The sequence below is a fragment of the Sarcophilus harrisii genome, chromosome 4, assembly GCF_902635505.1.
Source record: "Sarcophilus harrisii chromosome 4, mSarHar1.11, whole genome shotgun sequence".
Taxonomy (NCBI): Eukaryota; Metazoa; Chordata; class Mammalia; order Dasyuromorphia; family Dasyuridae; genus Sarcophilus; species Sarcophilus harrisii.
The window spans coordinates 59162081-59187655 of NC_045429.1; the positions used below are offsets into that span (position 1 = coordinate 59162081).

A 25575-nucleotide genomic window follows, 5' to 3' on the forward strand; every position below is an offset into this window, starting at 1 on the left:
CAAATCTTTGAAAGTTGACCACTCCTTTTCTGCTCTATTGTTGCCAACTGTATGATGGTTCAATTTATCCTCCAAGTTGGCAACTAACTGCTTGCTTGCTGAAAAGATTACTTTATTGAGAACTCACCTAGAACAAGCACTCACAAGATGGTCAGAAAAAATGATGCAAGGACACTCTCAAGGTCTCACTTAGGAACTTTAGAATTGATTGTATGACAAGGGAGACACTGACACAGGACCACCCAGCATAGCACACCCTCATCAGAGAAGGTACTGTGTTCCACGAGCAAAGCAGAATTGAAGTAGCTCAGAAGAACCACGAGATGCACAAAGCTAATGTACCACAAATGTTCATGGGGAGTATTGTGTCCAACCTGTGGCAGAACATTCCAAGCTCATATTGGTCTGATCAGCCACAGTTGGATACACTGTAACACAAATTTAAAATACTAATGTCATTTCAGTCCTCTTTGAGAATGAAGGACAACAACCAACCAATCACAAAAATATAGAAGATACTACATTTAGACCAACTTCTCAAGCCACATATCAAGATAAGGTCCAAATAGATACTTACCTAAATATACAAGTTTACATAACAAACAGATTAGAAACATATAGGGAAAATTACCTACATCAATAGGTAAAACAAAAGATCATGACTAAACAAGAAATGGAGAGGATCAGAAGAGATAAAATGGGTAATTATATATAAAATTTAAAAGGGTTTGCACAAACTCAATACAGCTTTAATTAAAAGGAAAATATATGACAAGGGAAAATATATTTGCAGATAGTTGCTCTGATGAAAGTATCTTTTCTAAGAGTTAAGAAACTGATTCAAAATTATAAAAACAATTCCCCAAGTGACAAATTACTGAAGGATATGAACAATTCCCAAGAGAAACAACCCAAACTATCTCTGACCAGAGCAAACAAAAAGCCTTAAATCACTACTAACTAGAGAAATTCAAGTTAAAACAAAATGACAAAAAAAGGAAAACACAAATATTAGAAACTGGCACATTGATGTGCTGTTAGCAGACCTGTAAATGGATACAAGCATTCTGGAAAACAATTTGGAATTATATAAAAAAGTTACTAAGCAATATATGCCATTCAGCACATTTATTCCACTCCTAGGCCTATACCTAAAAGGTCCCATATGCACATAAATATTTATAGCATATATACAAATAAATATTTATAGAGCAAAGAACTGGAAACTAAAGGAATACCCATCAATTGGGGAATGGCTGAATAAAAATAAATTATGATGAATTGTTTATAAATGTAATGGCATGACATAATGTAAGAAACGAGAATATAAATGATTTCAAAGAGACATGGAAATGCTTATGTGATACAGGGTAATATACTATAACATCAATATTATAAAATAGACAGTCTTGAAGACTTTAATTGTTGTAGAATGAAATGAGCAGAACCAGAACAATTTGTGTAATGATAACAACATAGTAAAGACAATTAACTTGGAAAACTATGAGAAATATGATTAATACAATGACCATCTCTGAGTCCATGGAACCAGTGATGAAGATGACATCCACCTCCTGAAGGAGAGATGATGATTTAGAGAGCAAAATGAAATATATATAGATATAAATGTATGTTTGTATGAGTATACATATATGTGCATATGCATATAAATACATATGTAGATATACATATTTATGTGTGAGCATGTTTCTTTAGCATAGCCAATGAGGGAATGTTTTCCTTGACTAAGTACTTATTACAGGAAATCTGTTATTCTTTTTCCAGTGGAACAAGAGTGAGAGGAAAAAGAAAAAAAGATTTTCTTTAATTTAAAAAGTATATACCTTTTTTAAATGAATTTACTTGTTCTAATAGAAATAGCATATGGTTTTTAAATGCTTCTTAAAGACCTAATTAGACTCGGTAAACTTTCCGTATAATTCTATACAAAAATTAACGGTGTCAAGATTTATTCATAGCTAAATTTCCAATTTAAACCAACTCTCCTGAGTTAATCTCCATTCTCTAAAGCATTGTCACTGCAATAAATATATCATCACTCACTCAGGGACTTTGTTCAGTCCTTCATATATCTTGCGATATAAGATGAATTAGACAATTTCTAGGACTAGAATGAGTCCTAAAAATTATGACACCTGACCACCTTTCTTGAGGAGGTGAAGATTAGATCAGAATTTTTACTCTATTTATACTCCTGCACTTTTTAATCATACGCAGTCATGTCCTTTTGTAGATAGTGACAAAAAGATAAGGATAAGAACCAAACTTAAAAGGATAAGGATAGGGACCAGGTTTTCCTTATATAGGAAATTCCCTGGTGAGGAAACTCTCTTTAACAATGCAAATAAGTATCTTCTCTGTAATTTACTGTTTAAAAGGGTTACCTATATAGCCCTGAAGTTACCTTACTTGCCCAAGATCACAGAGCAAATATGTGTCAAAGTCAGGCCTGGAACACAGATCTTCCTAGTTTTAAGATTAACTCTCTATCTACTATACCATACTACACTATTATATAGGGAAGGATGAGGGAGAGAGATTGAAAAATATTTTACTTGATTAAATCGGGATGTATGTTTGATGAATTCTCATGCAACAATTGGTTTTATCAGGCAAAAAAGTTACCTTGTACAACTTAATGAACAAATTTCCACTCTGTAGGCACAGCCAATAAATTTTCCTCCCTAATACAACCTCTCAGTATAGTAAAAAAGTCTACACTAATGGTCTTGTTTCAAGTGTTTAAAAAAATCTTTGCTCTGTTTTTCCTAAGAAGCAAGTACAATGTCCATGTTTCAAATAGTAATTGAAACATGTACAAAGGTCAACCTGTTTGCTTAGTTATTAATTTCAGCAAGACATGGAAAGATCTCTGTGAGAAATAAGAACTGGCTTACAGTGTCCTCTCTGTCACAGACTCACCATATGATCTTAGGGAAGTTATAACTTTTCTCAGAAATTGAGCTGTCTCATCTAAAAAATGGAGAGGACAAATTATATTGACCTCAAAAACTCCAAGTTTAAAAATCTGAGTTAATAAGATATAATTTATCCTTCAGACTTTGGGACTTTGATGTGGTAAAGTATCTTTGTGCTTTTTAGAAGTAGGACAGTAAGGTTTGTTTAATCTACTGATTTCAGGCCTTTGCTTGAGCCAGAAATCATCAGAAAATTTTCCTTCAAAATTTAAACATTAAATGTGCTTCAGTTTAATTTTTCTGATGAAATGTGCCTACTATTCTTTTGAATGTTGGAGCCTAGTAGGAAAAAGCCCGCCAAGGGAACATTATAAATCCAAAAAAGTCTAAATTCATTTAGGTGGTTATTAGCTTCTGATTCTAATATTCCAATATGAGCAAACTAATGGTAGGGATTTTTCCTTATATTTAGTTTATCTAAGTGGCATATATGTTTATATGTGTATATGTTCCTTCCTCCAAGTGAATGCATGCTCCTTGAGATCAAGAACAGTTGGACTTTTGTCTTTGTCTTCCTGACAGTGACTGTCACATAGCAGGTGATTAAGGAATGGTAGTTGATTGATTATTCTGTTTCTTATTTCTGTCAAAGGACTGTCAATTGGGAGTCACAGTACCTGTAACTTGCCCTGCCACTTAATATTTTTATAAGGTTCTTACTTGGACTGGAAAAGTCAGTTTCAGTTTCTCATCTATAAAAAGGAGGGTGTTGGAATAGGTGTTTCCCCCAGGTTTTTTCTGACCTGACTGAGCTTGAGAGCAAAGTGCTGTCTATAACACTAGACGGCCCTTCTTTTTAAAGGAATCCTGCTCCATCTAGTGGCCACATGCAACTCCACAGAGACTCTAGTTTCTCGGAAACTGATGATAAAGAAGGTTGGAAAAAGAGAAAAGAGGAGGGCTTTCTCTCATTATCCAATCATATCACTGACTTCTAAGTCGTCACTTACCCTCCAAGTGGTGTAGGAAGTTTTAAAGCTGGTTCCCTGAACAACTGAAGAAGACACCCTTTCTTTTGCGGAGGCTGCTGCCCCTGGTGCATATTGATATTCTGATTTTAAACCAGATTGACCAAAAAGCACTTTGACAAGAGTCTTCATTACATTTCTTTTTTTTTTTTTCCTGTCAATTAGCAATATGTGCCTGGAGTTGGAAGTTTTGATTTTACTCTGAGTTTTTAATCTTTGAATTTAAAGAAATCAGAAATAATACACAAGCAGAATACAGAACACCGAATACTGTATAGCAAGAAGGTAAGTGCTTGGGAAGTTTTCTTAGCGATGGGTTAAAAAAAAATTCTGTATTATTTCATTAGGTTTCTTATCTGCTTTGTTTTACTGTGTGTGCAAGTAGTATCTAGGAAGGAGGGGACAGCACAGATTTTGTCAATTCCAGAACAAATGAAAAGAATAAAAATGAAAGCAAGGGAAGCCAAGATGGCAATATAATTCCCTGTTGGAAAGGAGTGGCATTATTGAAAATGGGGATAAGTGAAATATCACAGAAAGGGAGAACTGTGGGAGGAGTTCCTGTTTCTGACACTCCCTGTGTGAACTTGAGCAAGTAGCTCAAATTACTTGGGTCTCAATGCATTTTATTTGGAAAGTAGTTTGAAAGATGGTAAAGAAGAATTGAAGTAGACAGTCTTTGAGATTCTCCATTTCTGCTCTAGATGAATGAAATTAGGCAGTTAGGCAGATGGGCAGAAAAACTGACACAGTAGCTAGACAACTAGTCCAGGATCCTTGAATTCAAGCCTTATCTCTGACACAAATTCTGTGCTTCCATGCAAAACACTTAAGTATTTGATGTTAGGCAGTTCTTGAAGACTTAAGCTAGAGAGAAAGTGACAACTTGCTTAGTTTCCCTACCCAGGAGTTCTCAATTATCAAAGAAATCAAGATTCAGTCCCTCTCCCTTTCCCTATCCCTCTGTGTGTGTGTGTATGTGTGTGTGTTTCTGTCTGTGCGGACTGTTACTTAACATGATGTTTAGCAAGTATTTGGACCTCATTTTTGAGCCAAGCCCTGCTTCCAGCTCAGAACCCTGTGTACCTATCCTTTATAAAACTAATCCTGTTTAAAAATGTGCTGTGCATAATATATTATCTGCCTTCCTCTCTATTGTTCAATTAATTCAAGACAAAAAGGAACAATTTTCCAGATTGTGCTGCTCATATCGCCCTTAAAAAAATCAGTAAATGATAAAATGATGTTCACACCCTCCCCTCTTCTGAATCCCAGAGCAAGGAAGCATTAAAAGCAGGAGGCAATTAATTGGACATTTACTCAATCACATATTAGCTAACTCTTTCTCTTTCTAAACTCTTTCTAACTCTTTCTAAACTTCCTTTAACATTTTTATCTGAGATATAAATCTCTTGGTCAAGATATGGTGACTTGAAACTCTGCTTGAGTTTCAATTTTTACTAAAAATTTATTTTGTTGAGGATATTTACCCTGGTATGAGACTGCTATAGCCAAAGTCTACTAGTATTCCTGATCTGGAGGATCCACCAGGGACTTTTGAGAATCTATCCCAGACCTTTAGAACAGAATGCAATTTATGTGGGGCTGTCTGATAATAGTGTCGAGTCAAATAAACGGCAAGGTTAAGAAGGATAGAGTCTCAGACTTCTGAGGAATGGGATATCAAAATCAGATTTAGATTAGAAGATCAGGGAAACCTCTTTCTGTCAGCTTTGCCCTGTGTCTTGGCCAGACTTAGATATTCTGGGGATTCAGATTCTCAGGGTTACAGAGGTAATGAGTCATGCAAAAAATAAAAGAGGATATACTTAAAACTTCATGAAACTCATTTGTTCTATGTCAAAGGCTTCTTTCTGGCCCTGGGGCCTTATAAAAAACTAATTCATCTTTTTCTGATGCAGGAGACCATGGTCAAGCGAGTCGCAATAGTTGGAGCTGGTGTGAGTGGCCTGACCTCCATCAAAAGTTGTTTGGAAGAAGGCTTAGAGCCCACCTGCTTTGAGAGAAGTGATGACATTGGGGGACTGTGGAAGTTTACTGTGAGTGTGATCACTTTCCTTATTGTTTAAAAGGGAAGATCTTATAGCTAAGCTCTCAGACATCACCAAAAGAAACCCCCCATAGAAAATTACCTAAAAATCCATATATATACTTGAAAAAAGACTGACTTTTATTCTCCCTGTCACTTTACTATCATTATTACAACTCCCTACCGATTCCAACCTGAAACTGAACCCTTTAATTTGTGACAAAGAAAAATATTTAAGAAAAAACAACCAATTTAATTATTTTTTCTCACAAAGTATACAACCTTTTATCCATGTGGGACTGAAGGTAGCTCATTTCTTTACCTATTCTTCAGGTGGAAGATGGACTATTATAATTAGCCAGAGTTCAATTTACTTTTAATATTGTTTTAATTTACATTATTATATCATTGTGTCTATTGTTACTCTGGTTCTGTTTACTTCATCATGCATACATTCATATAATTCCTTCTATGTGTTTAAATTGCTCATTTAAAAAAATATTTTTACTAGGCAATAATATTCCATTACATTCACATACTATAGTTTATCCAGCCATTCCCTAATCAAAGGCACCCACTTAGTTTCTAATTCTTTGATGACACTAGAAGCACTGCTATGAATATTTTGGGGATACATTGGATCTTTTTTTTTTAACCTCAGTGTTGGTGATACTGTTGCATCAAAAGGTTTGAACACCTTTGTTTTCCCTTTCCCATAGGAAACGATTGGACATGGGATGACTAAAGTCTACAAATCTGTAGTGACCAATATCACCAAGGAAATGTCATGTTATAGTGACTTCCCCTTTCCAGAAAATTTCCCCAACTACATGAAGCATACTATGGTGATGGAGTATCTTCGTTCCTATGCTGAACACTTTGACCTTCTCAGATGCATTCATTTCAAGGTGAGATACCCAAGAAAATGAGAATAAAGGGATTAAATAGCATCTTTGTCAGCTGGGAAGAAAATGAAAACTGTGGATGAAGAAACTGAATGTATTTAGTAATAATAATAATAATAGCTAACATTTATAGGTAACTGCACTCAAAGAGGCAGCCTGGCATAGTGGACAGAGAATTGTCCTCAAAGCCAGGAAGAGTGGGATTTGAGTCCTCTTTTAATATACCCTGGCTCTGGTGTTGACCAAAGGTAGCAAAAAGGAACCAGGCATGAGTGGGCAGCAATATTCTTTTCTGCCTTCAATAACCAATTTAAAGGTAATTGAAAAATTTTTACAAAGTAAATAAAAATACAACAAAATGTGAATAATGTAAACTTTAGTCTTTGAGGTCAATATGTGGCCTGCAAAGCTCTATTTCTGTTGGAATTTGGTTGTTTTAGACAGCTCTCTATAACTACTAGATGCAGAGAAAATGTTAAGTTGAATTGGTAGAGGGAATTTCTTTACCTGGAAGGTCCTTAAATTAAAAAATCATAGATCCAATGCCTCTCCCTCAAGCAAATAAGTAACCCCCTCAAAAAAGAAAAAACTTTACTATTTCCCAAAATTTCACATATAATTTCTTGCTTTCATTATTTTTACTCTTCCTCCAAATCTCTTAATCCTCTCCTTTTACTCTGGTAGTAGTTTAGTCAAAATTAGGACATGGGCCAATGTCTTCTACTTCTTGGTTTGTTTGTTTTGTTTTGTTTTTTTCTCTTTTGGGGTGGTTGATTTTCAGGTCTTTCCATAGAGAAGATGCATCTTCAGAAAAAGGAAATAAACACTTAAATTGAAGAGATTAAAAAGATCTCTCCTAGGAGTTCCTAATATGATCCCTGGGAATTCCATTCAAACTCTCATTTGGAATAAGTACTAGCATGTAGATAAACTAACCAGAATTACCATAATCTAGCAAACTGAACAAATTGTGTATATCGGCCAAATCATCAACTGCTCCATCTATGACAATTAGCAGATAGGAAGCTATATTTCATTTTTTCCCTAAAATTAATATTTTTTACATTTTTCTTGATACCTTTTGGAGTCAGTTTCCCAGTGTATTCTATAATCTTCATTCATTCAACTCGTACTTATTTGTAACAAAGAAAAACAGTCAAGTAAATCTAAGTAACCTAACCTGATAAAGTATTCGGTATAGTGTTCAAAGGAGATAGTTAAGTAGTTGAGGACCTCGATATAAAACTACAAATTCTGCCTAGAGAAATGTTTTCTCCTAAATACTCTGATATGTGAGATACTGTAGGTCAACTCCATTGTTGCTCTCCCAAGGTCTATTTGTCTGGATGGAATTTTCAATAATAGTCTGTCCACTGTGACTAAAAAGTTGCAGATCTAATGTTTGGAGCTTTTTCTTTTACACACACACACACACACACACACACACACAGACACACACCCATGTGTACACCCATCCATTCATGCATACATATACATACATACACATACATATACTTGATTTTTTCCCAATAAATAACAATTTTTTTTAATAAAAGCTGGATAGGACCTTAAAGGTTACTTTTTAATGCTAATTATAACAATTTTTTAACCTTTCTTTTTAAGTTTTGAGTATTTGGAGAATTCTCTTGAATTGATTCCATTGTATAAAGTGTCTAGCCCTGGATTCCCTGGAGAAAGGTCTCTGTGCTTCCTTTCAGACCACTGTGAAAAGCATAACCAAGCACCAAGACTTTGCTGTCACTGGCCAGTGGGACGTGGTGACAGAGACAGAAGGAAAGCAAGACACAGCTACCTTTGATGCAGTAATGATCTGCACAGGACATTACCTGAATCCCCGCTTACCTTTGGAGTCCTTTCCTGGTGAGTCAGCTGGTCAGCAAAGTTTAACATCTATTAAGTGCTTCTCCTTATATACCAATATGTCAAATTAGACACCCAGGATGCAAAGATAAATATGAAATAATCTCTGTCTTCAAAGTATCTTATACTAAAAGATATTCAATTCAGTAAAAATGTATAAAGTATTGATTATGTGCAAAGCACTGTGCAGGCACTAGGAATAAAAGATTTTTTAAAAAGCATAAAGTCAAACTTATATTCTGCTAAGGGAAGATATCGTGTATACTTGGGATAGTAAATATAAAATAGTTTCAGGAGGCCAAAAGTATTAATAATTGAGAGAATCAGAGAAGACATCAAATAGTAAATAGTACCTAAGCCAAACTGTGAAAGATGCTGGAGGTTAAACTGGAATAAACTGGAGAGTGTATGAATGAGCCAAAAATGGAATAAACCTGGTAGGTATGAATCATATTATAGTGGATTTTAAACACCAGGCCAAGACATTTGTATGTCATCCTAGAGGCTATAGGGACCCAGTGAAGACTTTTTAAATTGGAGTCACATAGTTAAATCTTTCTTTTAGAATGAAGTTTGGCAACCACATGGAAGCTTAACAGACAAGAGACTGGAGAGGACTGTTATAATAGTAATGTATAATAAAACCTAAACCAGAGCAAAGATTGTGTAAATGCAAAGGGGGATGAATGTGAGAGATGTTGGGAAGGAAGAAATAAGGCTTAGCAACTGATTGGATATGGTGAGTGAGGAAAAGTGAGGAGTGAAAAATGACTCCAATGTTGAAACCTAGGTGGACTGAAGGATGATAGTAAATTCTACAATAAACAGGGAATTTAAGAGTAGGATAATGATTTGTTTGGATTTGGGTATTTGGGTTTAGGTTTTTGGTGGGTTGTAGAAAAGATAATGAATTCTATTTTGGACATATTAACATAGCCATCGTTAACATGTTGGGTGGTATCATATAGTCCCAGAGATTCCCAAGCTTTTATAAGTTTTAGGTTTCTTCTGAAAGAATGTCGATAGAAAGGATCCATACAAATAAGTATCCAAAGTAAATAATCATGCAAGAAAACTGCTTTACACTAACCCAGTAGAACATATGCAATTTTTAAAAATTCCACACTTGAAAAAAAACAAATTTGAACTGAGATAATCACAAAATCTCAAAATCTCAGGATTGAAAAGTACCTCAGAGGTCATTTAATTCAATCCAAACCCAAATAAAAATCCTCTATAATAAAATCCCAATAAAAGGAGGCATCTAACCTTTGCTTAAAGGCCTCCAATTTAGAAAAAGAGGGAAACTACAACAACCTGAGCAGCCCTCTTCAATTATTGATATTATAAAATTATTCACAATAGTATTCCTTTGAAAAGAATTCTCTAAGGCATATGAATTTAAATTAGATTTATTTTTAGCTGAGTTTCAGGAACATGTCTGTTGTGTAAAGCCTAATTATATGCATAAATGATATCATACTATATGTACTGTAGAGCTGTACATAAAAGATTTCTTTAAACAAACTTGCCAATGGTTAGCCATTAACCTACTATGTGCTAGGAAGTATGTGCAATGCAAAGAAATAGATAAGAAATGAAACCAGGTCTTGCCTCCAAGGAGCATTTATTCTAAAGGATGGAATACCATGTACAGCAGAGGCTTAAACAGAGTATGGGCTAGCTCATGCCCTGTGAATACCTTTGTCATACTTAGATAGGTAAATATTAAATTTTTAAAAAGAGAAAATAATTTGAGTTAGGGAATATTAACTGAGGAATAAGGAAAGGTGACTTTAGTGGTACTTGAGCTGAGCCTTGAATAGAGTTGAGGATGCCAAGAGCCAGTAGTCAGAGTATTCAAAACATGAATTTAGAGAAATCTTTTGCAAATTACCTTCCAACCCTGAGGCATATAGCCTTGGGTTTTTTGTTTGTTTGTTTGTTTTAAGTTTCCACTGTTCCAGAAGCCAGAGTTGGAAGGGGATGTCAGGCTTCAGAGACAGTAATTTTCTCCCTTAACCATTTAGTGAAATCAGCAATCCTGTATCTGCATCTTAGTTTGCCTCTACCTTTTGGACCACCTACCCAAACACTGAGCCCTGCCTTAGCTAAACCCCACCCTCTGATTTTCTTACAGGAATCAACAAGTTTCAAGGACAGATCCTACACAGTCAAGAATACAGGAGTCCAGAAAGTTTTCAGGGTAAACGGATTATTGTGATTGGTCTTGGGAATACTGGTGGTGATATTGCAGTGGAACTCAGTCGTGTGGCAGAAAAAGTAGGTACAGCCAAGGCAATATCTCTTATTGTTACAAGGGCTATTTTTATATATCTGGTGGTGGTGGTGGTTGTCAAGTCATTTCAATCATGTCTGACTCTTTGTAATTCTTTTTGGGAATTTTCTTGGCAAAGAGACTAAAGTGTTTTGCCATTTCCTTCCCCAGCTCATTTTACAGTTAAGGAAACTCAGGAAAAGTTAAGTGATTTGGCCAGGGTCACACAACTAGTAAATGTCTGAAGACAGATTTTAACTCAGATCTTTCTGACTCTGGCACTCTACCCACTGCACCATATTGCTACTCCATCTGGTCATTATTGGGTTGCATAAATCATGGTGAACATAAAATCTTGGAATAGCTATTGTAGGCATTCCCAGCCCTTTCTAAGCAATAAAAAAATCCCCACTGATCAAGAGGTAATGTCTTCATTGTCAGGCTGGGAACATTTCACTGATGCAAAGCACTTGGTGATCTCCAGTCAAGTGGACCCTTCTCTTCCTAATCTTATCCAGGAAAAACATTGAAAGTACTTATTACCTTTAGGCTACTGAGACATCTAATCCATGGAATATGAAGATGAATATTCAAATATAGATGCAACTAAGTCAATTCTGTATATCTTCTAGGAAAGAGTCAACTTAGTCATGCCTATTAGTTATCCACTCATGTTGCCCAAGGAAGATAAATAATAATGTTAAGTGACAGGTCAGAATTATATTATTACAGATCCTTTCCATTATATATAAATTATAGGCAGCAATAGAATATATTGTTGTTATTATTGTTCAGTTATATCTGACTCTTTGTGACCCTATGAATTTTGTCCATGGAATTTTCTTGGCAAAGATACTGAAGTTTTTTGCCATTTCTTTCTCCAGTGTTTTCCCATATTACAATTGAAGAACTGGGGCAAAGAGTAGTTGTGACTTTTCCATAGTCATACAGCTAGTGTCTAAAGCTGAATTTGAACTCAGGTTTTCCTTGTTCTAACTCAATGTTCTATCCACTGTACCCTCTAGATGCCCCGATAGAATGTATATAAGTATGTAGGTACGTGTGCATGTATTATGTATATATGTATTAATCTATATGTATACATACACAAAAATATACACACATATTCTATATATACATTTATTTCTAATGATATTACTAATGTATATGTGTCAGGGAATTATATTCAGCAATAAGCCTTTATTTGACAAATATATACATATATCTTTCCAACCCTCTTGACCTGTTGCAAGTATTTGTAAAACTGCAGACTAGGATTAAGAAAGTGAATTATTGCAGTTCACTTAGAACAAACTAAAGATAAAGACCCATAAAAAGAATAAAGTCATGAGCTTTGCTTCATTAACATGGTCTTTTAATCACAATCCAGCCAACTTCAGTAAGGAAATTGCTGAATTGGCTTGAAAACAAGCCCTAGTGAATTGCTCTGAAGACAGATATAGTCCATACAGTGCTACCAAAAAATATATAACCTTTCAGCAAATAAAGACATTAAAAATGTAATTCATAGCTCTTGAAAATGCTGATCAAAACCTTCCTTTTATAATTTAGATCATTTGCTTTGAAATATTGGGGAAATATTGGAAATATTCTCCACTGACACAGAGTGCAACTCCTATATATAGAAAACTGTGTTTATGAATTGCTTTGTTGAAAATAATTCGGTACCTGGAAGCCAAACTAGAATAGACAATAAGTCACTCCACATTTAGATAGAATAGTTCTCAGAAGACAAATTTACTAGGCCCATATTTAGAGCCTTTCTCCAAGTCTGCCTCCTGCTGGCATAAGCTTCAGTAATTCAGGGTCATCTTCATGACAACATGAGGCTTTGGAGTAGGAATTTAGTGAAGACCTGAATTCAAATCCCAGATCTGATGTTTACTATCTTTGGGACTATGTAACTGATGTTCTCAGCCCAACAGTCTTCCTCCAAAAATCATCTTGTTTCTACTGTATGGAAGTAGAAAGAGGGAGAAGTATGATATAGACAAAAATGTCCTACTTGATTAGATTATAAGCTCTTTGGGGACAGGAACTATATCAGTTTTCTCTTTATATTCCAAGTGTAGCACAGTGTAAAGCATCTACATAAAGTAGATGCTTAATAAATGCTTTTAAATTTCTGTTTAATTGAAGTCATAATCTCTTTGAGCCTCTATTTTTTTATCTGTAAAATGAGAGAGATGGTCTGTATAACCTCTAAGGTCTCTCCCAACATAAAATCTATGATCCCATGAGGATACTATATTCTATAAAGAGTCTAATTCCTGCAGTACTTATGTCACAGAGATATTATGAAATTCAAATGAGAACAGATGTAAAGTTAAAATCCTTAAATAAATGTCTATTATTGTTGTTGCTGTTATTACTCATATCACATCACTTTTCTCAATATAGTTCAATGGAGTTCAAAGAGAAATAGTTCTGAAATAGATCACTATCACATTATTCTTTTTGTACTTATTACTATATTATGCTACATTCCTAGAAGTATTATGTCACAGATGAAAGCAAATTAAACTGTCCAAAAGCAAAATAAAAACTGAATACTATGAAATAATGAACAAATTTGGGTACTAAAGAAAATATATGAGAAGATCCCTTCTCCTGCTTCTTTGTAGAAATGGGGAGTAATAGGTGGAACATTGGCTTATAATGTCAATTTTTTTTAAATTTGTTGGTAAGTTTTTCTAACCTTTCCCTCTCTCTTTTAATTTTTTTTTTTTTTTTTTTTTTTTTTTTTTTTTTTTTTTGTTACACAGCATTGTTTAGAGTTGGGGGAACAGGATACATTGGGAAATGTGTGTGACATAAAATAATAGATACCAATAAAAAAAATTTAAGCAACATAAGCTCACTCGGGTCAATTTTATACAATGCAAGGCATTATGAGTCAACCATCATGATCTGAATTAACTGCATATTGTAGTCTAAAAATCACTGGATTCAGAGATGTGACTAAATGATGTACTTATTCACTGTATTAGATGATGTCAAGAATTGCTGAGTTCAAATCCTACTACAGGCACTTATTATCTGTGTGTTCTTGGATAAATCACTTAATCTAACTGTGCCTCGGTTTCCTCAATTGTAAACACAATGGCCTCTAAAGTGTTTTCCAGATTAAATTCTAAAATCCTATAAATCTGAACCCAATTGCTTATTTATTAGGTGTCTGACATTGAACAAATCAATTTACCTCTGGGCCATTTTTGCTTTCCAGAAGCAAAAAAAAAAATTTTTTTTAAGTGATAATAATCTCTGCTCTACATACTAGTATTGTTTTGCTAATCAAATAAAAACTGCTATGTAACAATAAAAAAATTTTATACAATGCCTGAGCTGACCCATTTTTATAGAAAAATGTTAGATCAAGATTATTTATAAAGTAGTGATTGAAGTACCAATTCCATTGATATCCATTGTATAATCTTTCACTGGATTCCCACAGTATGAACAGAATTAAGGGAATACCCTTAAGCATTGGATTAATGATATAGACGAGATTTATAGGAGGACATGGGCAAGTGTAACACAGGAAGGAAAGGTAAACTCTAATTATATTCTGTAGTATTGGGGGTGGGAGAGTCTACATCAAAAATTGCACAAATCCAGTCAAGTCATGATGGATATGAGCCTAGATGCTCACTTATTTATCTCTGTAGAAATCCTTCAACTATGTTCTCAGCAGATAAGTATCTGCTTCAGCATCATTAAGAAAACTGGAAAGCCCTGAAGGAAACGTATCACATCAGTGGGGAAAAGTACAAAAAATCATTAAATGACACATTTATCCATCCTGCCTTACCTTTTAGGTGTTTCTCAGTACTAGAAGTGGTGCCTGGGTCGATAGCCGTCTTTCTGATGATGGCTACCCCACTCATATGATTCAAACAACAAGATTTCTTCATCTGGTTGCACGTTCCCTACCTTCAACCATCGTGAACTGGATGGGGAAGAAGCGCATGAGTAGATGGTTTAACCATAAGACTTATGGATTGAGTAATCCAAAGGGGTACTTTATTTTTTATTTAATGAAAATCTAGTTTATGGAAAGAAATAATCTAATTTCTTAATTTTTTTTGTGTGAGGGAGCCAAAATTTGTGCTCACATTCAATGTTCTCATAATGTATGTTTCCATTCAAGTTCAGTTCTGCCACTTTGACAGTAGTGCTAAAGATCTAAGGCCTCACCTAATTGAATTTTATTTTGGAAGAGATTAAAGTACTAACTTGGGAAACTGAAAACTAATGAGAGAAAAGAGGAAAATTTGTATATATAACACAAGAGATAACATCAAGAAATTGAAATTTATTTGAAGGCACCCTAAGCTGATTGACACAAAATGTGCATTATATAGAAAGGATCAATGAATATAGTCAGTCATATCTCATTGGATTTCTACAGTCATATGCAAGATGTCCCAAAAGTCTTGTTTGAGTATAACTCACAACTGCCCTAAGATTTATGGAACATCTTGTATTTACAGCTGGAAAGGACTTTAGAGACCCTCTGGATAACTCCATTATTTTATTTGAGACAAATGTGACCCAGAGAGATGAAGGGACTTGGCAAAGATTACCACTTATGGGACCAAGACTCAAGATAAAGCTCTCTCCAAATTCAGTGGCCTTTCCACTATATATATATACACATATATGTATGTATGTATGTATGTATGTATGTATCATCTTGCCTCCAATTTGTTTGAAAAACTGGAGGTATGATGTTATAACAAAAATAATAGATAAGCATATTTTAATATACATCTAATTTTAAAGTACACACTGACAATGGCAGAATGTTCTTGCAATAACAATGGAATTTCTTAAGTATCACATTTATGATATAGTTGAACCAAAAAAAAATTGGTGGAAACACTAATCTCTGCATTCATAATGGAAGTGTGGGGAAAAGAATGGTCCAAATGCAAGTGTTTGTTTTATGTATACCCTTAGGATATATAAAATATGCAGTAATTGAGTTTAAAGTGGACCAATTTCATATTAAAGCAATAATTATTGGGAGCCTAAAAAGCATAGTATCAAGAGTGGGATTTATACTTTAATTTCATTTCAAAAAATATACACTTTCTGTCTGTAACATGATATTTTTTAGCCACAAATACTATATCTTTCAATGTCCTGGCTTTCTGTACCTGAGTTATATGATTGAGTTAAAGTCTCTAAAAATTACATCTTTGAGGGCTAAGGAAAAAAAAGCTTCTATATAGTCTTTTAATCATTCATATCAAAAGAATAGGTTAACTGCTGTTAATTAATAAGTCAGAAATCAATTTTTCCCAAAAAATGTTTTCTATTAGCAGTAGGAAAACAAAATGTACTCAGGACAGTGGCTTAAGTTTTATCTATATGGAGCTATCAAATGTTTTGGCTAAGTTAATTAATCAATTCATTCAAAACAATGTGTGGCTGTTATTCACTAAATTCATGAGTTTGTTAGTTGAATGTGACTGGATACCTATTTGTGTATACATAGAATTAAAGCACTTGCCTTTTCTCTACAATATAGGCGACTACAAAAGAGAATTGCAAATGATGAATTGCCTACCTATATCCTATGTGGTTCTGTCACTATGAAAATCAATGTGAAGGAATTTACAGAAACATCTGCCATCTTTGAAGATGGGACTGTGGAGGAGAACATCGATGTTGTGTTTTTTGCTACAGGATACACATACTCTCTTCCTTTCTTTGAAGAACCTATGGAAAAATTCTGTAAAAACAAGATCTTCATATACAAATTTATCTTCCCCTCAAACTTGGAGAAGGCAACTCTGGCTCTCATTGGCCATGTTGGTTTGCAAGGCTCCGTTATAGCAGGCACAGAACTCCAGGCCCGCTGGGCCACAAGAGTATTCAAAGGTGAGTAGATTCTTTTATCACCCACATTCCTAAGTGGAATTTCCTAGTTGGAAAGTTAGAGCTTTCCTTATAATCTTATACTAAAAAAAAACTTTTATAACCAAAGGAACAAAGGGCTAATGGCAAGAAAAATTTTTCAAAAACAATTAAATAGTGTAAATACTGTTGATAAGCATTTTTTCTAGCTTGAGGATAAATTGTTCTCTCAGTCTCAAAGTCACCTTCCTATACAATTATGGAATAAATTAAATCATTTTATAGTTGTGTCTTACTCATTGTGACTCCATTTTGATGATTTTCTTGGCAGAGAAAGGTTTTCCTTCTCCAGATTAGGAAAGTGAAGCAAACAGGATAAAGTGACACCCAAAGATCACACAGCTAGTTAAGTGTCTGAGGCCAGATTTGAGCTCAGGAAGATGAGTTTTCTGCATTCCCTCACCAGCACACTACATTATAGCATCACCTAGTTGCCCATGGAATAAACAGACAGATAAAACTGCTCAGATCAGGACTCTGTTAGACTGGTTATATTACTCTTGTCTGTTCTAATAATAACAGCCATGTTTTATCTCATTTGATTCTTATAACAACCCTGAGAAGTAGATGTTATTATTATCCCCATATTACAGATGAGGAAACTGAAGGTGAGAGTCACTTGTTTAGGGTCACACAGCTAATAAATGTAAGAGATAGATCTTGAACTCAAGTTTTCCTAACCTAAGTTCACTACTCTTTCCCCCCCACCCCTCCACCTACCTACCTAAAAGGAAAGCAGTTATTGAAGCAGAGAAGAGCATCAAAATATTCAGTAATTCAAACTTTCTATATTTTATCTCACCAAAGTGCTTGGCACATAGTAAGCATTATGTAAATCCTAGCTATTGTTATTTTTTCATGAGGTTTTACTTAATTCATTATTATATTTAGCATTCTTTCCCCCCAACCCATTTTCTTAGGAGCACTCTTTCATGGAAATACTGAAGAAATATAAAATACTGATTTCATAGAAAGGACCTGGTATCTTGGATTCTTAGGACTTTAATTCTCCTTTTAGTTATACTACTTACTAACTATATAACTTTGGAGAAATTATTCCTCTGAGATTTTTTCCCCTTAAATACTTAAGGATGAGGTTGGACTAGGGTCATAGAATCATTGATTTTAGGAGAAAAGATAGTCGGGACCATGGAGTCCAATCCCCTCTTTTCTCAAGAGGATCCTGAGATATAGAAATGACTGCCCAGAATTACAGTTCTAGTAAATGTCAAAGGCACGATATACTCCTAAGTCCTTCGGCTTCCAATTATTTTTGCCATACTATTGACTAGATGACCTTCCTACAGTTCAGTCTAGCTGCCTTCAGCATTCTGTTCAGTTTACAGATATTCAAAATAGCTATATTGGGGGGGGGGGGGGGGCGAGAAACATTTACCACTCCCCAAATTTGTCACCCTCAGAAATGTCATGTGAAAAACTGGTCCCTACTAGTCAAACATAAATATGCTTCATTTATTTATACTTGCATAATAACATCTGCTCATTACACCATCACATCCTGACATAGCCACCACCAGAAAGTAATGCAAGCTTTTTTAAGAATTCATTTGCCCTTAGTCCTAAATTCCTTTAAAGAATAGAATGATTGCCTAGCAAGATTAAAATCTCAGATGAGATGATACAGGCAAGTGAGTGAAAGCTTAATTTAACTTTCTCCAGGCTCAGCAGTTTAGGAAGAGTTAAAAAGAAATGAAATCATGAGGGCTTTGGGTGGGGGGAAAGGTTAGGAATGACTGAAGGTTAGATAAGATAAATAATTCAAGGGTGTTAGTTTGTAAATCATTAAAGCAGTGAATAGGTGGGTTAAAGGCCATATATGGAACTCATAAAACCAAATGGCAGAGATAGAGTTGAAGAAGATGGAGGAATCAAGGGTTGGGAAGTCACAATGAGAAAAAAGAATGAATTTAGCATGAATGAGAAAGCAGGAAAGGTAGAATAGGAAGTCATGGTTTGAGAATGAAACTTCAGAGTTAAAATTGCCATTGATTCTATGCTAATTTTCTGAAACTAATCTACTCAAGTAAAGGGAAGAAATACCAATGGTTTAGGGTTATTTTCCAAAGATGAGATAAGTTTTTGCAAATTTTTTTCATATTATATGTGTGTGTGTGTGTGTGTCTGTGTGTGTGTGTATATTTGTAAGGAAAGACTCCGTGTAAATTCTGCAATGAAGGGGAAGGTGTAATGTGAGTCTTATAGCAATGATTCCAACAACTGGAAATTAGGGAACCTTACACAAAGCCTTATGCATCCACCCAATTAGGGTGCAATTTAATTCTTTTTCTATAATCCCTCTACCAATTCTACTTTATTCTATCAAAAGCTATTATTTTCATGTTTCCTAGTTTCCTTCTCTGCCCCTCTTGTGCCCACACTTTATACTAAGTGTTTTATTCTCTGTGTATATTATGTAAAGTCAAAATAGAAATGAGGGTCACTAAACTGTACATTAGCATCCCCACCAGTCACATATTAACATAGAAAACCAAATATTATTCTCTTTGTTCTGTTATATTTTTATTTATTTTGTTAAATATTTCCCAATTACATTTAATGTAGTTTAGGCCCACTTCTGTGTATTACAGTAGTGGAGGCCTCATTTTTAATAACTCTGCTTTACACAACAGTATCTTTTCTTCTAAAATCAATGATTCTATGACCCTAGTCCAACCCCATCCTTAACAACTCTAACAACAGTTAGAGTTAGGTTTGTTGTTGTTGTTTTTCAAGCAAAGTACATATAATGAAATGCTAGCAATACTGTGGAACTTTTTTTTAAAATGAATTTCTTTATGTTTTGAAAAAATAAGTACTCCATTTAATTTAAGAGTAATGTATGGCCCCCCAAAAAAACCATCTTTTTGAAATTTCAGAATTCAGATTATTTACTGATGAGCTCGTTTATTTTATAATAGGAATAAAATGTATTGGGAATTCTTAACTTCCTCCAAGACTTTGTTATTAGCTCAGCATAATGAAAGAACATTGTATTTATCAGACTAAAACCTGGATTTAAAACCCAGCGTAATACTTATTAGTTATATGATTTTAGGCAGATTGTTTCATGTCCCCAATGTTGTTTTCTCATATATAAAATAGGTGTGATAATATCACCTGATGTGACAATATTACCTTTTCTTGAGTTTTATTGAATCAAGCATTGGAAGAGATATGAAGATACCAAGCCTAAAAATGGAAGTAACTACTTCTCACTTGCCAAAGTCCTAGCTAGCCTTTAAAACCTGGCTTCACTCCAGAGATGTTGCTAGTCAGAAATTTTCCTCTTCCCCACTTTATTCTTCATAGTACTTCACTTTAACTTATTTCTATGCATCATTTTGTATAGTAGTTATTAGCACATAAGTCATAATTTCTACTCCATCATTAGCTCCCTGAAAGAAGGAAATATGTTGTATCTAATCTGTGTATCAATTTATCCATCAACAACCTCAGTACCAGGCACTGTACTAGAGTACAAAGGAAGTAGAACTCATGTTGTATCAAGAGAGACAATATGTACATATGCAACTAGCTACAAAATAGATTAAAAGTAATAATTCAGTGGTACAGTAGACAGCGTACCAAACCTGGAGTCAGAAAGACTCATCTTCCTGAGTTCAAATGTGGCCTCAGAGACTTACTGTGTGACCTTAGGCAAGTCACTTAACTCTGCCCCAATTTCCTAATCTGGAGAAAGAAATGGCAAGCTACTCTAGTATCTTTTCCAATAAAACTTCAAATAAGATCACAAAGAGTTGGACACAGCTTAGAAAATGACTAAACAATAACAATGGGAGGAGAAAGACCCTGACAGCAAAAAGAATTACAAAAGGCAGAAGGTAGTACTTAAGCTGAGTTTTGAAGGAATCTAGAAATTCTAAGACGCTTAGATGATGAAGTATATTTTTCTCCCATCACCTACCAGTGCTCATTTTATTAATGGATAATTAATAAATGCTATTGATTTTAACTACACTAAAGAAAAAGTCAAGTATCCATTATAGCTGATATCAAATCCTTTTCCCCCCAACAAAGGACTGTGTAAGATCCCTCCGTCAAGCAAAATGATGGCTGAAGCTACCAAGAAGGAACAGCTCATAAAAAGGTATAAGAATAATAATTGTATTCATATTTACACTTAAATAACACTTTAAGGTTTACAAATTAGTTTCCTCTTAACATTCCCCTAACATAAGTGGTAAAAAGAGAACTAATTCTGTTTTACAGATGAAAAAAAGTGAGACTTAAAATGATCGATCACATCACTTGTTCATAATTGTATGGAAAATGTCAAAGCCAGAATCTGAACCAATTTGAATTTCCAATATACTAATAATAGGCATCACTTAGCAGAAAAATTCTACAAATAACAATTGAAAAAATAATGGCATCAATAATATTATATTACTGATAAAAATCTAATTGTAATAACTTATAATATGATAAAGAGATCAGAATAAGAAGGACATTTCCATATTGTGGTGAATATCCCATAGAAATAATGTTGTCGTTGTTGTTTTTTAACTAATACCAAAGAAATGCAAGAAATACCAATCATCCTCCAACTCCCTTCATTTCTTCCCACTCATATGTGGCACAAATTGAAAAAAAAAAAAAAAGATCCAATCAAAACTAAAGACTGAAAAGGATTATCCAAGAAGAGTAAGAAAAGTAAAGGCTCAGAGTTTTGGTATTTAGATAACATTCCCCTTCTCCTACTGTATTTAAGTCATTCCTTTGAAAGGTACTGGGATTACTACTATTTCTCCCCTAGACTCTGCAGATTAGGAATGTGATTTTGGGAATTATAGAATCAAGTAAAATCTCAAAGATGGGTGGAATTTCAAAAGCCAGTAGTCCAATGAAGACTTAAATGAGAATCCCTTCTGTGGTAAACCCTACAAATACCTTACAAATCATTATTCAACTTTTATTTGAAGATATTCAGTGGAAAAAGAGCTTACTGTCTCCTAAGGCAGCTCATTCTATAATGTAAGAGTGCTGAGTCTAAGTTTGTTCTTTCAATCTTTCCACTTATTTCTCTTGAGTCACAATTCTGGGAGTCAGATAAGCCTATTCCCCTTTCTTAGGAATATCCTTCTTATTCCTGCTAAATCTTTTCTTCTCTATCCTGACCATCTAATCTCATTCATTACCTGATATGGCATTAAAACATTTAATCAATGTTTGCCCTCATTTGAACATTTTCTAGTGCCCTAAACTGAGCATATTATCTCAGATTTGGTTTGACCTGGGCAGCACAGTGCCATGATAACTTCATTAGTTCTGTACAGTATACTTTTCTTAAAGCAACCTAAAATTGGATTCTTAGTTTCCCTATCACAATTGACTTACAATTTTTTTTTTAATTTGAACCACATGTGTGATTTCATTCATATTGAGAATTCCCAGTGAGAACATTTCCTTGATAAATGTGAACTAATACCTGTTGTATTACTTATAACCTTAGGGATTTGCTTAGAGCAATGGTTCTCAAACTTTGATCTCAAGACTCCTTTACACTCAAAAATTATTGAGGACACTCCCCAAGAGCTTTTGTTTATGTAGATTGTTTCTATATTTATTTAGAAATTTAATTGTCTTAGTATTGGGGAAATATTTTTGACCTCAAAGAATTCCTGAAAGGTTCTCAAGGAATCCAAGAGTTCCCTAGACCATATTGTGAGTCTGACGGTGAAAGAATTTTTCCCATTTTACAGATAAGGAAATTGAGATTCAGACATTTAATCACATGAGTAATATTCGTGGTCACCCAACTAATAAGTATTAAAATTAATATTTGAACTTAGGGCCAGTGATCTTTCCACTAAACTGAGAGTTCTATAAGTTGGAGAATTTGTCTTGATCTTAATATTGCCAATTAGCACATAACTTTTTAGGAACAAAGCACTGAACATATTGAAATGTACCTATAAATGGATTTTTTGAGTATCCTTCAGATACATCATAGAAAGAACATGTTGATCTGTTTAGTATTATAGCTGTTACATTAAATGATGAAAATATGAATAATCATTGAACCATCAAATGTTATTCAAATGCTTATTATGTACTAGGAAATTTGCTAAGAGCTGAGGATTCAAAGAACAAAAAGAAACAGCCTCTGACTTTAAGGACCTTAATCTGGAAGAGATATGTACACATAAGTATGTGTGTGTGTGTATGTATATAATTATGTGAAAAACAAATATATAAATACAAGATAATAGGGGGAGAAGGCACCAGGAATTGGAAAAACAAGAATGGTCTTACCTAGATGATAAGTTTTGAGTTGATCTTTGAAATGACCTTTGTGATGCACTCTAAAACCACATTAAGTTTTTTTTTGTTTTTTTTTTTTTGGCTGCTATACTTACTACAAGCTAGCTTTTAGTCCACCAAACCGCCCAGATCATTTTCAGACACAATAATATCTAGCCATGTTTCCCCCATCTTTTACTTGTGAAGTTGATTGCTAACCCAGTTTGGAAACAGATGAATTACAGAATTTAATCTTGTTACCTAAAGTTTATTAAAGCTTGGCAATAAAGTCAGGCTTTTGTAGATACCTCTGAGTTTCATCCCTTCATGAAGTGGTTCACCTATGGGAAATAGCCTACTCATAAATTTGGCATTCCAGGTATAATGATGCTGTGTGATAAAGCATAAAAGTAGGGGAAGAAGAATTAACAAGAACAAGAATTCCAGGTATAATGATGTTGTGTGATAAAGCATAAAAGTAAGGGAAGAAGAATTAACAAGAACGATAATGTGTATCTTTTTCTTTTCTCTCCAAGAGGTGTTATTAAGGATACCACCCAAGAGAAACAGGACTATATTACCTATCTAGATGAACTTGCTAGATGCACAGGAGTAAAGCCCAACATCTTGCTCTTGTTCCTGAAGGATCCCAGGCTTGCAAAGGAAGTTTTCTTTGGTCCATGCACATCTTACCAGTACCGTCTGATGGGTCCTGGGAAATGGGATGGAGCCAGAAAGGCTATCATGACTCAGTGGGACCGGACACTCAAGCCCTTACAAACTCGAGTCATTCCTGATTATTCTGAACCTACATCAATATCATATTGGCTAAAAGTCTGGGGGCCACCTGTTCTATTTGTTGCTGTTCTGCTTACTTATAAATCCTCACTTCAGCTACAATTGATGAGGATCACAGAAATGGGGGAGAGAATTTCTACTTACATAGCTAGCACTATGAGAAAATGAATGTGATAAATCAGTTAGACTACCAGACTAATAAGAAATGGTGACACACAGGCCTCCTCCCCATCTGTTGGATAAATTAATTCAAGTCAACTATTATAATTATTTAGTGCCTCCTAAGGGCCAGGCACTGTGCTAAGCACTAGAAATACACAATGAAAAAGTCAAGAAGCTCATAAATAGAGGAGACAACATGCAAACAGCTATGTACAAATAAGACAGACAAGGTAGACTAGAACTAATTTTAGATAGAAGGAACTAGCATTAAGGGAGATCATGAAAGTCTTCTTTTAAAAGATAAGATTTTAGCTGGGACCTGAAAAAAGCTTAAGTAGCTAAAAAATGGATGTAAGGAAGTAAAGAGTTCCACTCATGGGGGACAGACAGTTAAAAATGCAGTTAGGAGATGTAATGGTATGGGAGACAAGTAGCAAGGAGATTAGAAGCACAATCATAGACCCCTGGAGAGGAGGGAAATAAGACTGTAAAAAATAGGAAGGAGTCAGGTTAGAAAGGGCTTCAAAAGCCAATTAAAGGATTTTTTTTACATTTCATCCCAGAGGTAACAGGGAGTCACTGGAAGTAAGTGAATGGTAGGAGGCTGAATGGGGTGGAGAGGAAGAGATTGACATAATCAGACCTGAGCTTAATAAGTTGAATTTAACAGCAGAGTGGAGAATGAACTGTAATGGTGCGATCTGAAACAGAAGAACCACTAGAAGAGTATTGCAATAGTCCAGGTATGAGAGAATGAGGAGGTGGCAGTATCGAGAAGAGAAGATGGGGAATATGAAGGTAGAATCAACAGGATTTGACAAGTGATTAAATACAGGGGACTAAGAGAAAGTGAGGTCTCAAGGATGACCCATAGGTTGGAAGCCTGGATCACTGGAAGATATTAAAATCTTCAACACTGTTAGGAAAGTTGGTGAAAGGAGGGAGCTTGAGGGAAAAGATAAGGAGTTCAGTTTTGAACATGTTGAGTTTCAGATGTCTATAGGACATCGAGTTTCTAACACTTTAAATTGTTTCATCACTTAAGCATTATATGAACAGCCTATTGACACCCAATTATGGGGGGAAATGTTAATATAATGCAAAATTAGATAGCCACTGACTCTTAAAAATCTAGAAAAAGTCTAAGAATATTTCCTACCATTGAGCCTGAAGAACACTTGACAGCTTTAAAAACAAATAAACAAACAACAACAACAACAACAATCCAACTGTTTTGGACTTTTTCCTCTTGGATCAACTACAAAGAGCTGCATTTTCTACTTACAGGTTCATCATCAACATC

At 34.6% G+C, this 25575-nt stretch overlaps 1 protein-coding gene across 1 annotated transcript; it reads left to right on the top strand.

Moving 5' to 3' along the window:
- The first annotated feature begins 3959 nt into the window (after window positions 1–3959).
- Window positions 3960–25575, top strand: LOC100918029 (dimethylaniline monooxygenase [N-oxide-forming] 4). Its single transcript, XM_023501766.2, has 10 exons — window positions 3960–4035; window positions 4133–4252; window positions 5890–6027; window positions 6737–6925; window positions 8641–8803; window positions 10944–11086; window positions 14921–15120; window positions 16639–16991; window positions 21087–21156; window positions 23849–25575. Exons 3-10 carry the CDS (start codon window positions 5896–5898, stop codon window positions 24276–24278), a joined length of 1680 nt encoding a protein of 559 aa, XP_023357534.1. The 5' UTR covers window positions 3960–4035; window positions 4133–4252; window positions 5890–5895; the 3' UTR covers window positions 24279–25575.